This window comes from Mesocricetus auratus, unplaced genomic scaffold (assembly GCF_017639785.1).
Source record: "Mesocricetus auratus isolate SY011 unplaced genomic scaffold, BCM_Maur_2.0 Super-Scaffold_100020, whole genome shotgun sequence".
Lineage (NCBI taxonomy): Eukaryota > Metazoa > Chordata > Mammalia > Rodentia > Cricetidae > Mesocricetus > Mesocricetus auratus.
Window position 1 is genome coordinate 25760211 of NW_024429201.1, and position 17282 is coordinate 25777492.

At 42.4% G+C, this 17282-nt stretch overlaps 1 protein-coding gene across 1 annotated transcript in view; it reads left to right on the top strand.

The window, feature by feature from the left end:
• Cmya5 (cardiomyopathy associated 5) overlaps positions 1-17282 on the top strand; it is a 96544-nt gene that overhangs the window by 53833 nt on the left and 25429 nt on the right. The window contains exons 4-7 of the mRNA XM_040728986.1: positions 1329-1562; positions 3416-3438; positions 9712-9830; positions 15411-15560. Of these exons, the coding sequence (XP_040584920.1) occupies positions 1329-1562; positions 3416-3438; positions 9712-9830; positions 15411-15560 (526 nt within the window). The remainder of the gene's footprint in view (positions 1-1328; positions 1563-3415; positions 3439-9711; positions 9831-15410; positions 15561-17282) is intronic.

A 17282-nucleotide genomic window follows, 5' to 3' on the forward strand; every position in this document is an offset into this window, starting at 1 on the left:
GCAGGACTTCTGGGCAGAGAGAGGAACTCAGGGGATGAATCTAGGCATGGAGATTAGCCAGTGAGATATGGAGGGAGTTGGATGTACAAAATGGAGGAGAGGTAAAGCCACATGGAAGAACTTAGATTAATAGAAATGGGTTAATTTGAGTTATAAGAGCTAGAGAGACAAGCCTAAGCTAAGGCCAAGCTTTCATAATTAATAAGTCCTGTGTTATTATTTGGGGCTTGGTGGCCCAAAGAAAGTCTGACAAGACTAACTACATGTATATGTATATGTGGTTCATAATGTTTGTCTCTGTGTGTGGTATAATATGGTGTGTGTGTGTGTGTGGTATAGAGTGTGTATTATATAGTTTATATCTATGTGTGTGATATATAGTATATGTGATGTATAGTGTGTGTGTTTGTGTGTTTAGTTTACATTGTTGGTTATCTTTATTCAAAGTGAGGGTTCTTATAGTCTTCCCTCACTGCGAGCAATGAGACTGCTTTCTGTTTAAGGATAAAGGACTTTTCCCTAGAGATGCTCACTTCTTGGGGCCCTGGCATGCTAAAGCGGATGATTTCTGAAAGTGAAGCGTCAGACAGTCACTAAGAGGTGTTACTGCTTCCATTGCTTGGTTGAGAGACTGGGACTGAGTCTTCTGCTCTTCTTTCTTGTCTCTCGCTGCTTGGCCTCCAGAAATGTTCTTGTCACTGACTTGAGCCTTATGGTAGGGGCCAGTGGTGTCTCAGAGCACCTCTGAACACACACACTTCTGGCTGTTAGCTTCTGCCCCTTCACTGTGAAGAGAGTGGGTAGGAACGTTCTGTCCTTAGCTAGAGGTGGCCCAGATCCCTGTGGCTGTCAATCAGGAGTGAAGAGGCCTTCTTGCTGCCACTATGAATTAGTGAACTTTGTTTTATTGTCCCCTTCCCCAGGCTCTCTGGTGAGGATACTAACCACCAGTTTTGTCCAAATGGATAGTGACGTTCCTTCCACTGTGGCAAAACTGCCCCTCCCAGAAGAACACTGGTACAATGAAAATCACACAAGTCATTTCCATGTCCTGATGGCCAGGATCCTCCCCAGACATGATTTTCTTTTCTTCCTTTTTAAATTTTGATATTTCTGTTCCTTCTTGATGGTACTCTTACAGTGATTTCCATCGCAGAACTAATTACAGCAAAACAGATATAGAAGCTGGAGGTTTGGACCATGTTCTTAACATTTGACTGTTTTGCTGGCCTGTCAGAGGCCAGTTCTTCCAAAGGAAAAAAGATGAGGGGCAAACAGAGGAAGTACTTCTCTGTTTATTTAGAAATGCCTTTGTCCTGACCCTCTAGGAAAACTGTAGCAAAAATGAGAAACGCCTAGAAGAGCAGAATGAGGAAATGATGAAGAAGGTCTTGGCACGGTATGATGAGAAAGCCCAAGGCTTCGAGGAAGTGAAGAGGAAGAAGATGGAATTCCTGCACGACCAGATGGTCCACTTTCTGCAGAGCATGGACGCAGCCAAGGATACCTTGGAGACCATTGTGAGAGAGGCAGAGGAGCTTGATGAGACGGTTTTCCTGGCTGTAAGTACCATAGGAAGCAGTAAGTACCGATACCCGGTGCTGATGCTGACACAAGTCTAATTTTAAGACTCACTAAATTAGTTTATAAACTGGCTCCAGAGGCACAGCCCCGTAATCACAGCACTTGGGAAACCGGGGCAGCACAACCACAGGTACAAGTCCTGTCTGTTCTATACCTCAAGACGCTGGCTCTCAAAGCAGTGGGATGTGGTGGTGATGCACACCTTTAGTCCCAGCACTCGGGAGGCAGAGGCAGGTGGATCTCTGTGAGTTCCAGGCCAGCCTGGTCTACAGAGTGAGTTCCAGGATAGCCAAGGCTGCATAGTGAAACAACCTCCCCGCCCCCATCTTGAAAAAACTACCCCCCCAAAAAAGGGCAAGGAGAAACTCCAAATCAAACCCAGAAAGTTCTGTCTCTCAGTATGAAATTCACACAATTCTGACATTTCAAAATTCTTTGGGTACTCTTGATGCCTACACTGTAGAAAAGGCCCTGGAAATCCTAATGGTCCAATTTCCTAGGTCCCCAAGAGATTCATGGAAGGGGGCGGGGCTATCCTCTAGTCACATAACAGAAGGTTGATTGGAGAGCCCCCTGACAGCCTGTTTATGCCATGCCTTTCCTCCGAGGGCCAGCATGGCCTCCCGTTGTCTAGCATCTACACACTGGTCTCTGGCCTGCATATGAGCTCTCTCATCTGAGCTGCCCTCTCCTATGAACCAGTCCATATGCCCTTACCAAGCAGATGGCAGTAACTTTCTTGTTCCCTTTTTGATGTATATGGGAGACTTCATTGGGGGCACCTTCCTCAAATAGGACAGGGATATTGCAAGAAGCAGCTTCCTCACGACAAGATTCATTAATTCAAACACAGCACTGGTTGGAGAGCAATCCTCTCTTGGGTGCACCTTAGTTTTGTTCCTCGGGAATCCCTAGAATGTTCCAGAGGATGCTGGCTCTCTACACACTCATGTTTAACCAGGAGTAATACAGATGTTTTCCCAGAGGACAGACACAAGCCTAATTGTCAAATGGGAAATCTCTACCAGTGCTGAGAGGGGACCCCTCTTTCAAAGTTCCCTGTCTTCTTAGAACTTCCATTGAAGTAAGGCATTACTAGGCATTATAAAAATAGGCATTATAAAAGCTCATGATTGGCCTCTGGGGACACCTCTGGCCAGGGCGAATTTAGATCAAGTGCATATAGCCATCCTCAATGGAGAATTTAAAAATCATTAGGTGGCTTTATGTCTAATTAAAGCAAAGCTTTAAAATTTTAAAGTTAGGACCCTCTAATGAGGTATAACATTAATAAGGCACTTTGTGCTGCACTGTAATCTTTGATGAGAATATTTCTTTCTCTCTAGGAGGACAGCTATTAACATTTGTTTATGCCATTGGTGGTGATATTTATCCACTCTAGAAAAGGTGGAGAATGTTGGAAGTAGAGAGAAGATAACCCTCAAAGATAACTGCTGACTTCATCATAATGTAAAGCCCACACTGAACAAATTTCAGTCATTTTTTTCCCTTGCTGCACGGAATTCTAAAATATTTGTTAATACATAGAAGTAGAATACAACAGCGCACTGTCTCTGGCCCATCAAAGAGAGCAAGACAAACTGTAAATTAAGGCCCCTCCCTCCTCCACACAGTTCTCACCCCCTCTGAGTACACTTTCCCTGCTATTCCACCTAAAGACCCAAAGACAAATGGTCTCAGGGATGCCTGGGGTAAAGATTGTTTAGCATGTTTGATCTTAATGCTCCTGGTTGCTTTTACTTTCTGTTGTTAATTAGTCTCTCTCTCTCTCTCTCTCCTCTTCTTCCTCCTCCTCCTCTCCCAACTCAAGTCCTTTGAGGAAATCAATGAAAGGTATATGTAACATGGTGTGAAGACTGAGGAGAGCCTGGTGGGGTGCTTGGGGTGGGGTTGAGGGGCTGGGGGCTGAGATGCCAATTAAAAACACATCGAGGGAGCTGCTAGGATTCCACTCTTAGACATAGTGCTTCTAAGCATTAAATGACAGCTTCAGAAGAAAATTGCATGTGCTTTGGCTAAATAACAATTATAGTGTAGCTTTTAACACCTTTCTGAGACGTGGCCTGTATTTCTGATCTAATCTCAACCATCTTTCCCACTTCTGAATTTAAAAAAAAAGATTATAAATTATTAGGCTTATTGGTTAAATATGAGCACTTGAAGCAATCATTCTTTGCTGCAATGGACAATTTTAGTACTCATGTCTGTCCTGGTGGCATGTTCACTCATTCAGAAGGTAGCTCTCTCTGCTCAGCTAACCTGATGAGTCTTACCCTATTGATTGTGTTTTGTTTTGATGATGCTCCTGATTGGAAAGTGCTGTCCGTGCAGACACAGACATCAGATTAAGTTTGTCTTCTGGACCATCTGCTGCTGACGTCCCGACTCTGATCTCACCCCTTTCCTTTTGCCCCACAGCAAGAACTTGTGACCTTTCCTGCCAGTTGGGCCCAAGGTTTTATCATGTTAGTGGGATCATAAATGCCCATTTCTAAGTTATTAATGTTGCTTATTTCTATTTAAGTTCAATGGCAGAGAGTAGACAGCTACTACTAAAATAAGAAGTATTTATCTGGGACATATAAACCTGATGTTTTTCAGATAACTGAAGCCACAGGAATGAATCTTATTTGGTTGTAATACAGTGCCAATATACTTTATAAGGGCTGTTTATATATTAGTGTTGGCACTAGTTGACCAGAGTTTTAAAACAGTGGCTGTCCTGTGAATAGTTAATTGAGGAGTGTTAAAACACACCATCTGTAAGATGGGTGCGATAGCACATGCCTTTAATCCCAGTGTTCCAGAGGTAGAAGCAGGCTAATCTCTGAGTTCAAGGCCAGCCCAGTCTACAAAGTGAGTTCCAGGAGGGCTTGGACTACACAGAGAAACCCTGTCATGAAAAACAAACAAAACAAAACAAAATCCCAAAACCTGCTGATGCTGTCTGATTCTTAAGTCCTAACACTGGGACTTCATTGGTTTGAAGTGTGGCCTGAGCATTTTCAGAACTTCCTGGGTGATTGTAATGGACAGGCAGACTGAACCTCTGGGTGAGAGCAGTTTCCAAAACTGACAGTGCTTGAATCCCCGGATGACAGTATGCCCCAGACCCTGGAGCCTCACCCCCCTCTCCTCAGGGATTTGCAGGTAAGTGTGAGGCTTTTTACCAGTTCCCATGGGTGAGTTTCAGAAACTCACACCCAAGCAGTGATCCATATATTTTTAAACTTAAAGATGAGTAATATAATAATTTTTGAAGTTAAAAATATGTGGACTTAAGTGCTATTTCATATACACTGGACAATATAGATGCATATTTAATTATTTTTATCCCATCCATATGTGTAAGATAATGATCAGGAAGAAAATTTGGTCAGTGAAATTTTTTTTGCATTCTTTTTTTTAAAATTTATTTTTCAGTTTAAATTTAGATAAGAAACAAGGTTGCTTCACAAGTCAGTTCCAGGTCCCTCTCCCTTTCCCTCCCCTCCTCCTGTGCCCTCCCCCAACCCCCCCATTATCCCCTCATTTCCCCAGGGAGGGTGAGGCCCTCCATGGGGGTGTCCATAGTCTGTCATTTCATACAGGGCAGGGCCTAGACCCTCCCCCCAAGAGTTCAGGGTGAGAGTGCACCTCACATTGTTGGATGGGAGTCCAAAGTCCATGTGTATACTCGGGATGGGTACTGATCTGCTGCCCAAGCCTCAATAGATTACCTACGCCTCCTCACTGACACCCACATTCAGGGGGTCTTGATCAGTGAAAATTTATAAATGCTTTTACTTTAAAAATGCTGAAGGATTTTTCTGAATACTTGGTTACCACTAATATGAATAGACAGCCATTGCATACTAAATGCCATTCCTTTGGTTTTATGCTTTAACTTGGTAATTTGCATGTCATTTTAATTAATTTCTTTTTCACTCCCAATTGACAATGAATTAATCTTTACTACTGCTGCATATCACAAGGGAATATACTTGGGATAATCAATATTTTTCTTTTTATTATTTAAAATAAATTTTAAATTTAAGTATATGTCAATCATATTCTTGCTCTCCCTCAAATCCTTCCAGATCCTCTCCCCCTCCCTACCCTACCCACCTAACTTTAAGTTCTTTCTCAAACAAACAAAAACTCCATATAACAACCCCCAACCAAGAGAATAAAATAAAACAACACCCAAACAGAAAGAAACAAGAAAAAAAAATAAAACACCAAGCTGTAACCAAATAAAAGCACACACAAAAAACAGTGGTGTCTATTATATGTTGGTTAACTGCTCTTGATCATAAGGCCTGTCCTGGAATGGTTGATATACCCAGTGTCACTCCGTTGGAGAAAACTGATTTTCCCTCTCCCAGAAGGTATAAATGACAGTTCAGTTGTTAACCTTTGCCCTAGTGGTTAGTTTTGCATTCATTCATTCACTCATTTAAAAAAACAGCAAAATAAAATATAATAAGATAAAATAGAAACTATCATATCAAAGTTGGACATGACAAACCAACAACAGAAGGAAAAGAGCCCAAGAGAAGGCACAAGAATGAAGACCCACTTGCTCACACACTCAGGGATCCCATAAAAACACTAGACTGGAATCCATAAGACATGCACTTAGGACCTGATAGAGACCCATGCAGGCCCTGTGCATGCTGCTTCAGTCTCTCTGAGTTCACAAGAACTTTTGCTCTTCTTGATTTAGGAGGCTTTGTTTTCTTGGTGTCCGCCATCCCCTCTGGCTCTTAACTCTCTCTGCCTCCTCTTCTTTGGGGTTCCCTGACTTCTGAGGGAAGGGATTTGGTGGAGACATCCCATTTAGGGCTGAATATTACAAGGTCTCTCTCTCTCTCTCTCTCCCTCCCCCCCCTCTCTCTGCATGATGTCTGGCTGTGGGTCTCTGCATTTGTTCCCATCTGCTGCAGGAAGAAGCTGCTCTGATGATGGCTGAGTAAGGCACTGATCCATCAATATAGCAGAATATCTTTAGGAGGCATTTTATCACTGCATTTTTGGTTTTTTTTCCCCCTTGGTTTTAGATCAGTATTATTTGGCTTCATCCTAGAGCCCTGGGCTATCTAGTCAGTAGTTCTTGGTCACCCACGCAGTGTTGGGTATGAGAGCTTGTGCTTTAAGTCACATCAAATATTGGTTGGTTACTCTCACAGGCTTTGTGCCACCATTGCCCTAGTATATCCTGCAGGCTGGATACCATTGTGGATCAAAGGTTCATGGCTGGGTTGGTGTTTATATTTCTCTTTTGGTAGTGTTCAGAGTACACTCCTGTACCAAAGGCACTAGAATGTAGGGATGGAGACTCTATGTAGGCATCGATTTGACATCTCCATGTTCAATGAGTTGTGCAGGTGTTGGGATGACCAATATTTTTATGTAGTGAAATAAAGGACAACACAACCCTTGGATTTGGTGAGAAATATGAGCAGCTAAAGAAAGCTCTATAAACATGAGAGTGTGCACAGGTGCGCACACACACACAACTTAAAGTCTTCAAGACAACTTCTACTTCCTTTCTATAGGAAGTGCTGTCTGGTTTATTTTCTCTTATTTGTTTCTTCCCTGCTTTTTTCCTGACTTCATACTGTATCTCTGAAGACAGTGCTTTTATATTAATTGATTTTTCTCAGCACTAAAATGCTTAAATTAAGGAATGCTGTCAAGCATATTTAGACCCAACATTTGCATATCTTGAACAACACATTTTTGCTTTACAAATGCTGTTATGTTAAGCAGATGCATTTCCCTCTGTGTTTTGTCCTTCTGTATTATAATAGTGAACAGGAGATTCTCAGCCATTGTAGGACTGACTTGTAAAAGGATATCAACTTGCTGTTAAAATTGAATGGGTTGGTGTACAAGTTAAAACTCAGATGTTTTACTGTGGCATCTACAGCCAGCTTTTGTGGAGGAGTTAGTCAGTGAAATGTATTGAGAAAGCTCGGTGTCTATACTGGCCACATTTTTATATTTGCTTATTTATTATTTTGGTATGGGTGCTTTGCCTGCATATATGTTTGTGTATAACATGCATGCCTGATGCCCAAGATCAGAAGAGGACACTGGGATCCCCTGGAACTGTGTTGCGAGCCACTATGCAAATGCTGGGAATCAAGTCTTGCTCCTCTGCAATAGCAACAAGTGATCTTAACTGCTAAGTCACTCTCCAACCCTGATCACTTTAAAATAATAATTCCTAGTCTATTCTTCCCATATTCCGCACCCCCAACACCTTAATGTAGGCTTTTAATCTTCCGCTATCTAGAGCAGTGTGGGGGCCTCCCAACATGATGTTTTATTGTGTTCCCTGTCTCCTTGCCTGTCAGTAGGGATAATAACTAACCCTTCCTCCTGGGGTTGCTGTGGAGATGAGGTGACTGGCTCTGTGTGCTTGCTTCATTGGTCCAGCCTCTGTGGGGACTGCTTAGCTTGTGTACTGGCTCCCATCTTTCCCCAGCTGCTAGTCAGGGTTGTCTGCATTTCCCTTATGTAAACAATTCTGTGATTGCGCTTATCTGAAGAGATAAAACAGAAATTTTCAGTGTGTGTGAAAGGCTCTTCTCCATCGAGTCAAAAACACTTTCCCTTTCATATCTGTCCCTGCTTCCCAACACCCATGATGTGCCCTACTCTCTGGTTAGCCGTATCCCTTGGCATCGCTGGTCTGTGCTCAAGCCCTTTTCCCATCTGCAATAACTGTACGCTCTCTGTGCCTCAGAAATCCCTGCTAATTCTTAATGCCCTGGAGTCCTCGCTGGAGCATGTCCTCCAAATCAAATAATAGTGAATTTTATCACATTTAACAATAGTAAGCATAGAAGGGACTTTCTAACTATTTCATGATCTTTCCCCCTTATTGTAACACCAGATTTACTATACCTGAGATCCCGATTTCTACACAGATTAAACCATTACTAAATTCTCATGGAATCTTATTAAATCAAGGTATATTTACTAAGTGCCTATGGTACATCAAGTAAAGCATAAGTAATGAATAAGACAGTCTTTTCCTGCATGCAAATTCTATTTTGGTAAAGTTGACAGTGAAAGAATGTAGCCATGATAACAAATTTACAGGGAAAGGGGCTTCAGTGAGGCTGGCAGGGACAGGCCTTGTCTGATCCGCAGCCTCTCTCTACAGCGGGGACATTTGAACAGAGAGCTGAGCTAAGTGAAGGAAGGCACTGTATCTGGGAGGAGAGGGCACCAGAAGCTAGTGCCAAGGCCCCAGCGTGGATCTGCTGCTGGGATACTATGCGTGCAGAGAAGGAAGCCAGCGCAGCTCCTCAAAGTTGACTTCCTTGCTAGAAGAGCATTCCAGGCCTGTGTGAGAGCACTGGAGAAGGAGCCCTGGCCATCTGAGGCCCTTCTGGCTAAAGACAGCTCATTTTGTAAACGCCCCGGCGTCTTTCCCCTCCAGGGCGAACCCGTTTCTGTTCTGTATGTATGCATGCTTCTGTGCTGTACCTGGACTCCAAGTGCTCAGTGAGAGTGGGCGCCCTCTTTGAGAAGGACTTGGGTCTCCAGAACCCGTCCCTTTGGAAGCTGAGGCCTGTCTCCTAAGATGGCTGGCCTCGCTCTCACAGCTTTACCCCCAGGCCCTACAGCAGAGCCTGGCACATAGTAGGTGAATATTATTTTTAGTTTGACTGGAAGCCTGGCACATAGTAGGTGAGTATTATTTTTAGTTTGACCGGAAGCTTGGCATTGAGGGTTGAGAACAGGGACATCCCCATAGTATTGAAGTTTCCAGACTGGCTTGGGATATTGTACCCTTTAGGAAATAAAATAATCGTGGACATGAAGCAATGTTCAGGATTCATTTATGAGAAATGGGTCCAAGGCTAGATAACTGGAAAGTTTTCAAATTTGAGAGCCTGGAGATGAGACCACTAGTATCTACCAGGTGTCTACGGAATCTACGAATACATTGGTTTTAGATGTATACATGTCCCAATGCTTTTGGGGGAGGGGACCTTGCCTCACACAGAGCACAGTTGCTCCCACCTGGTCGAGCAGGAACAGGAAGACTGCTTTGGTCCTGTGTCCATGCTCTCCTGACTTAGTGGAGATCTGTTCCCTTGACAGGCTGCTCTCTGCCATGGACAGCACGGCCTCCTTAGAGAACATGCCCGCCGCCTTCTCGCTCTTTGAACACTATGATGACAGCTCGGCGCGAGGTAACCAGATGCTGAGACAAGTGGCTGGTGAGCATTTTCATGTTACTCACCTCGATGGATCTTGGCAGCTCTTGCTTGCCTGTTTTGGCAAGTTTCTGTAACTGGGTGAAGATGGGTGTGGTCTGTAAAGGCTTGAAGCTAGACTCTGAAATAATGCAGGGTCCAGCCGTTCATCTCTGGAATGTCATCCTTTTCCCTTTGAAGCTATGTGACTCTGCTAGATGGAACAGGAGAGATAAGTGAATGGAACTGAATGGTCCCCTCTTCTTTTATTCTATTTTTTTAACTAGAATTTCTCTCCCTCTGTGTAAGAGAATTGCTTCACACCAGCAGCCCAGCAGATGAATAAAAAGGAATACAATACTTTCTCATTCGGTGAGCCAGTTTACCTTATAAGTAGTTTCCCCCTCTTCAGCTCAGTTCCTTCCTCTTCTTCTTTATTTACTCCCCCTCCCCCACCAAGTCACACAGATTAGCTTAGAGAACCCACAGCTCAGCATCATGGTCTGCAGCCAGGGGCCTCCCACTCAGCTGTCAGCGCATCCTGCCAGCTTTTCAAATTATTTTTTAATGTTCTATTTTAGCAAACAAGGCAGTGCAACATTTAAAGGCTCGAAGCTGCCGTTTTCCTGGTTATTGAGTTCTGCTTACTGTACAGGGTGCTCAGATGTCCTCAGCAAGAGGTACCCTTGTCAGATAGACCTCACAGACATCAGTTGAGTTTATAATCCGCATTCCTGTAGGAAAGGTTCTAGCTTTGGAACCAGCCAGAAGCTGCCATGCCTTTTAAAAAGAGAGCTTCCTCCCAAAAGTTCCTGCTGCAGAATACTCACACCCCAACACTGTCAATAAAGTAGACAAGTCAGTCATTTACCGTAATGAATTTTCTTCAGAGCTGTCCCACATGGATGTGTGTTTGCTGTCCGCTTTAAGGCTTCATTATACACAGCTGCCCATTTACAAGACTAGAGTTTTGAGTGCCTGATGCTCAATGAGAGGGCTTTTTGTATATTTTAGAAGCCACAGAATTACAGTTACAGACTGCTAGCCATCAACCCAGGAAATGTGTGTTTACAGGTGTGAAGCACTCTGGGAGAGACTCCTGTGAATGGTCCAAGCTGCTCTGTGGCTGCTTTGCAGAGTATGTGGCCCAGGGCCTATGTATTTCTGTGGCCATTGGGGAGCTGGCCCCTGCTGACTTACACGGATTACAAGCTCCTGCTATAAGCTCTGAGAAGCAGCTACTACTGCCTTTTATTCAGTTCCCACAGATGCTGGGTCCCAGTGAAACATACAGAACCAGTCATCTCATCTCCCACATCAACCCCAGCAAGAAAGTTAGTTATTATCCCTATGGCCAGGCGAGGAGAGAGGAACACAACAAAACATCATGTTGCTCAGAGCCACACAGCTGGCTGGAGATATGGGGGATCTGGTCTCAGAATCTTTATACGGCATCCGCTGCCCCCATGACAAGGAAAGAGGAAAAACATCAGTGAAGTGATAGCTAGGCATCTTGACTCTGGATCTTAGATTTGTTTTTAATTGTGGTAAGATGCATATGTTATCATATTAGGGCTGGAGAAATGGCTCAGCAGTTAAGAGTGTGGATTGCTCTTGCAGAGGACTGGGTTCGGTTCTCAGCTCTTGCAGCAGGTAGCTCACAACTGTGTATAACTCTAGCCTTATGGAATCTGGGGCTTTCTCTTGGACGTCATGGGCACTAACTCTCCTATACATACATTATATATTTAAAACTAATTTACTATATCACTACTCATTTTATTTTGTTTTATTTATTATTTATTTTTGTCTTATTATTAAACACTGGCTGGCCTGGCACTCAACCAGGCTAGCCTAGAACTCAGAGATCTGCCTGCTTCTACCTACTCACCTACTGCTGAGTTTAAAGGTGTGTACCACCATACCTGCATATTAACCATCTTTAGTTGTATACATTTAATGTATGAATATAGCATGAAGTATGCTCATAGTCTTGACAGCTATTGCCACCATATATCCCCAGAATTTCATCTTACAACACTGAATCTCAGTATCCATTAAAACTAACTCCCTCTTTCTCTAGACCCCAGAAATTGCCACTCTTCTTTCTTTTTTCTCTGAGTTTGATGACTTGCAATGCCCCGATAGTGAATTCAGATAGTATCTTTTTATAACTTGTTTATTGCACTTAGCATATTTCTATGTTCATTCATGTTTGTAACATGTGTCACAACTTTCTATATGCTTGTGCTGTGGGTTATATCCATCCACCCACCCACTCATCATCCATCCATCATCCACCCACCCATCCATCCACCCACCCACTCATCATCCATCCATCTATTCTCTATCCATGGATGGGCACTTGGGTTGTTTCCCCCTCTTGGCTATTGTGACTGATGCTGCTTTCCTGGAAACTTGTGTTTGCTTTTTAGAGAAAGTGTCTCACTATATAACCCAAGTTGGCATCAGACTCATGCTGCTTCTGCTTCAGCTTTCTGAGTGCTGGAATCACAGGTGCATGGCACTATGATTGTATTGTGAGGGGAAATTTTGAAAGCTAGGTCGAGCGGAATCTACATTGGGCCCCAGGCACTGAAATCCAAGCAGATTAATGTTTAGCTCCGAGTATGAAAACTCTCTACAGATGCATTCAGTCAGAGGGGCTCCACAGGGTGCTTCCTCTTCCTACCTCTGACCTCTGGCAAAGAAGCCCCAAGATTACCCTTGTATTTTTTAACATCAAGTTACTCCTGTAAAAGTGTAAGAAGAATTACTAACATGTAAAATCTGGGTTCCAGTGTTTTACAAATATGAGTTACAAACATAGTCATAATTATTAGAGTGTGTCTATGGGATTGGCTTCTTTCCCTTTGGAGCATTTTCAGGAGAAAACACATTTCTTGTTTGGAGGATCGGGTATTTTAACTTTAATTCTTTAGGAGGAGCATATTGGAAACAAAATTACTTGTAGCCTACACGCTTTGCTTAATTCCCTACAATGGCTCTACCTTAAAATTCGGTGATGTGCTAAACTGTGCTAGAGAAGAGGACATAGAAAGATGCTGCCATTTCTACAAGATTAGCTCCAGCTCCATGTGTAATATACAGTGGGAAGAAGAGCATTCCCATTGTTCATGCCCCAAGCTCTCCACACTGTCCAAAACCACCAAGAATAGTTGAAGTGTTTTGTTTGGCTCTTCCATAACCCTGGGCATCATGAAAACTTGTCAGATCACCTCTCTGGATGGATACCTTTGGAGTGTAGCTCTAATTCTCTCTTGGAAGATACAACTGTCAGTCTTTAGGGGAAAGGCCTGGTCAGGTGGGTATCCACCTTCCCATGTAGCCTGCTCAGAGTGTCCTATCTCTGTGGCTTCTATGACTTATCAGGTACTGGGACTCCAGTTCAGCCTTCCCTGTCAGGAGTTTCTTGCTGTCTTTTCCATTTTCTGTTTTCTTGCCAAGGCTGTCTTGCCATCCCAATGCTGCCTCCAGCCAGGCACATTTATTAAACACTTATACATATTGTCTTGCTGCATGCAACAACCCTAGGATGTAATGACATTAGTCATTCATTTTTTGAAAGTGGAGAAAATGAGGCTAATATAATGGAGGTAGCTGGGGGCGTGTCTTGCATTAACCTGAAGTCAGCCTTTGTTCTGAAGCCTGTGAACTTGATTGTTCTTGTCTGCTCCTTTTTTTAAATAATTGCATTGTTTCTCTACCTCTTTATCTCTATTGAATCATTTCAATTTGTCTTTTTATTCCATTCTCCAAATCCGTTTATTTTGTTCCTCATTTTGACCTTATTGTTGAACTAACCTTTGTTTTCTTTCCCTGAGTGTCAGCCTATAAATTTGGCCTACATTATTCCACTAAGTTTATCTCTTAGGAAATTGTTGGCTGGGGAGGCACATGCACAAATCTTAAAAGTATGACATCTTTTCAACTATGAGAATAACCTTTTTCTATGATGTATAAAATATGTCCAATGATCATGTCTAATAAGCTCAGAAAGATAATTACTCAGAGATTGGTCTATACAGCATTAATGTTCAATATACATAATTATAAGTTCAAAAAATCTCCAGTAATACACTTGAGAATATTGTTGTCTTTAAAATTCAGTGTTACATAATTAGATTAGACATCTAAATTTATATGTAATTCTATAAAGAGATTACTTCTACCCCTTGTCAATTTTTAAATTTTAATTTAAAAAGTCTGTAGAGATACCATGTTAGAAAGAGAGGATAGATTATAGCTTTAAAAATTCTAGTTAATATTTAATGAAAGCCTTTCTTCACCTTGAAAATACTATAACAATTTCTGGAAAGGACTCATGGCTTTTTATTTTTATAAACTATGTCAATATAGAACAGTATAGCATTTCTTTTTTTCCTTTTTTATTTAAATTATAAAAAGCTTCTTTTAATGTCAATCCCAGTTCCTTCTCCCTCCACTCCTCCCACGCCTCTCACTAACCCCCTATCCCATCCCCTTTCTGCTCCCTAGGGAGGTTGAGGCCTTCCATGGGGGATCTTCAAAGTCTGTCATACCATTTGGAGCAGGCCTGGACCCTACCCCATGTGTCTAGGCTGAGAGTGTATCACTCTATGTGGAGTGGGCTCCTAAAGTCCATTGGTGTACTAGGGATAAATACTGATCCACTACCAGAGGCTCCATAGATTAACCAGCCCTCCAAACTGACATCCTATGCTGGTTTCCCAGCTATCAGTTTGGGTCCATAAGCAACCCCTTGTTCAGGTCAGCTGTTTCTGTAGGTTTCTCCAGCCTGGTCTTGACCCCTTTGCTCATCACTCCTCCCTCTCTGCAACTGGATTCCAGAGTTCAGCTCAGCGTTTAGTTGTGGGTGACTGCTTCTGCTTCCATCAGCTACTGGATGAAGGTTCTAGGATAGCATATAAGGTAGTCATAAATCTCATTATTGGAGAAGGGCATTTAAGGTAGCCTCTCCACTATTGCTTAGATTACTAGTTGGGGTCAACCTTGTAGGTCTCTGGACATTTCCCTAGTACCAGATTTCTCTTTACCTATAATGACTCCCTCTATTATGATATCTCTTTTCTTGCTCTCTCCTGTTCTCCTCTCCCCTCCTCTTCTCCCCTTCTCTTTCTTCTAACTCCCTCTCCCCTCCCCACATGCTCCCAATTAGTCCAGCCCACCAAGAGATTGCCAGTATAGCATTTCTTATCTTAAAGCATATTCAAGGGAATTTTAAGAAGTAAAATCAAGTTACTGGATAATCCATTAGTCACTGTAAATTTATTTCTCTAAGTATAAGACTACAAAATAGTGTTATGTAGTTTGGGCCCACTTTTGTTCATTTCTATTTGTGTTGCTTATACTGTTACAGAAGTGCCAGGAAAACATTCTGGAGGGACATGAAAACAGCCCTGACAGTGGCTGTATCCAAGGAATGAAGTTGGACTGTATGTTGGAAACAGGGACCCCCGCACCTACCTTTACCCCATAGATTTCTATATTGTTGGAATTATAACAACATGTTAAACATATTTTGAACAAAACAATTGATCAGTAAAATGGCATTAGTCATAGCGAATTGTGCTTCTATCCCAGTTCCACAGCCTCCTAGACTGGAACCTCAGGAGCCAAACTCTGCTACCAGCACAACAATTGCGGTGTACTGGAGCACGAACAAGGAAGATGTTGTGGACTCATTCCAGGTGTACTGCGTGGAGGAGCCTCAAGATGACCAAGAAGTAAACGGTAAGATGTTACACCTCCACATATGCAGGCCTGTGTTTCTGCATCTTCATGTGAAGTACTTAAGCATACACACATTATACATGCATAGAAACGTATGCACATATACACATTGAAATGTGTACATTTCCACAGAGCATTTATAGCCAGTTATGAAACAAGAATGATAACAAAATCCCTCAACAACCATATAATAAAATATTAGCAGAAAGAACAGTTTAGAAAATGGTATGAGAAAAAAAGCATATAAATACCATCACAATGGTCAACATGAATATTATAATTAAGACTCGGATTCAGGTTAGACTTTGAGCCCTCAATATGTAGGATCCAGAGTTTCAACGAGAATAGAGGTTTAACCAGTGCTGAAGTCTGAAGGGCAGCATGATGTGTCGTGCTCCGTAGAGGCAGCCAGAGTCCTAAGTTTCTTTTGGGAAGCAATCTGGGCTCTTAACTAGAGGTATTTTGAGATGGTGACATTCCAGGGCAATACCGATGGATAGCTGAATTTATCACATGCTAAGTTTTAGAAAGAAAACTGTTCTTTTAAAGGAAGATAGCGTTTCAGTAAAAATAACCAAATTGGTCTAAAGTGTAAGGTGTCACTAGATGAAATAGGTAGCTTAAACCTGTAGCTCCAGACTAGAGGAGGAGGCAGGAGAATGCTGCATTTCATGCAAATTTGGTCTCTAGACTGCACCAAAAAGCCCCAAACCCCTAACAAATAAAAAGACAAAAAGGTAGGCATTTTAATAGTATTTAATAATACTCCCTATAAAAATATTTAAAGTAAAACCATTCAAGAAATTTTAAAAGGAAAAAAGTCTTGATTTCAGCTTCTTGTAATAGGTCCTTATTCTATCAAATTTAAATATTTCCCTGTAAAAGTAGAAATATATAGTTAAAGGGATTCTGAAATGTGGGGCGTGGAAGACGGCCTGGGTGAAAGAATGAAGTCTTGAGTGAATGCATGTTGTTGACGTAAGCACAACCATGCCAAGGCCTCCAAAGCCTCAGACCCTTGGCGATGGCCAAGCCTTCCCTTGGTGGGGCTCAGAGGGGTGGCCAAGCCTTCCTGTGGTCCACGTATGAGTGTTTGGGAATGATTGACTAGTGTATGAAGAAACTATCAACCCTAGCTTTCTTCTTCCTAATGCTTACAGCCTGAGACTGCCCCCTCTGAAGACCTACCGCTATTAGCTAAGCCTGCCTCCTTGTTCAGCTGTGTAGAATAAACATGCTAAGTTTCCAGTTGCTACTCGTGGTGGTGCATTTCCATCAGAATGTATGCCCCACCAAATCCCAGCCTTTTCTGTACATGTGGCTATATGTCAGCCATGTCTTTATTCCTGTCACCCCAGTTAGGCCAATCCCTAAAGCTTGTAGAGGGTGACATTGAAGTCCTGGAGAAACTGTCAGGATCTGAAACCTGGAGCGCCATACTGAGTAGCAGACTTGATAACTAGTCTATAAAGGTGTTCTACAGTCTTAAGTAGAAGTACCTAGCTGTCCTTTCCAGGGATGGACTCCTGGAACTTGAGGCTTTTCTTGAGACTATATTACTTAAGTGACATAAATACTATACAAGTTTGATATTTGCTTTTGAAATAAGTTACTTTAATTGTGGAGTATGAACCTCAGACATGTACTAACATGCTATTATTTTGTGATAAAATGTTCACTAGTAATACTTTGTCATTCTAAATATCAGTTTTTAGAGTTCTA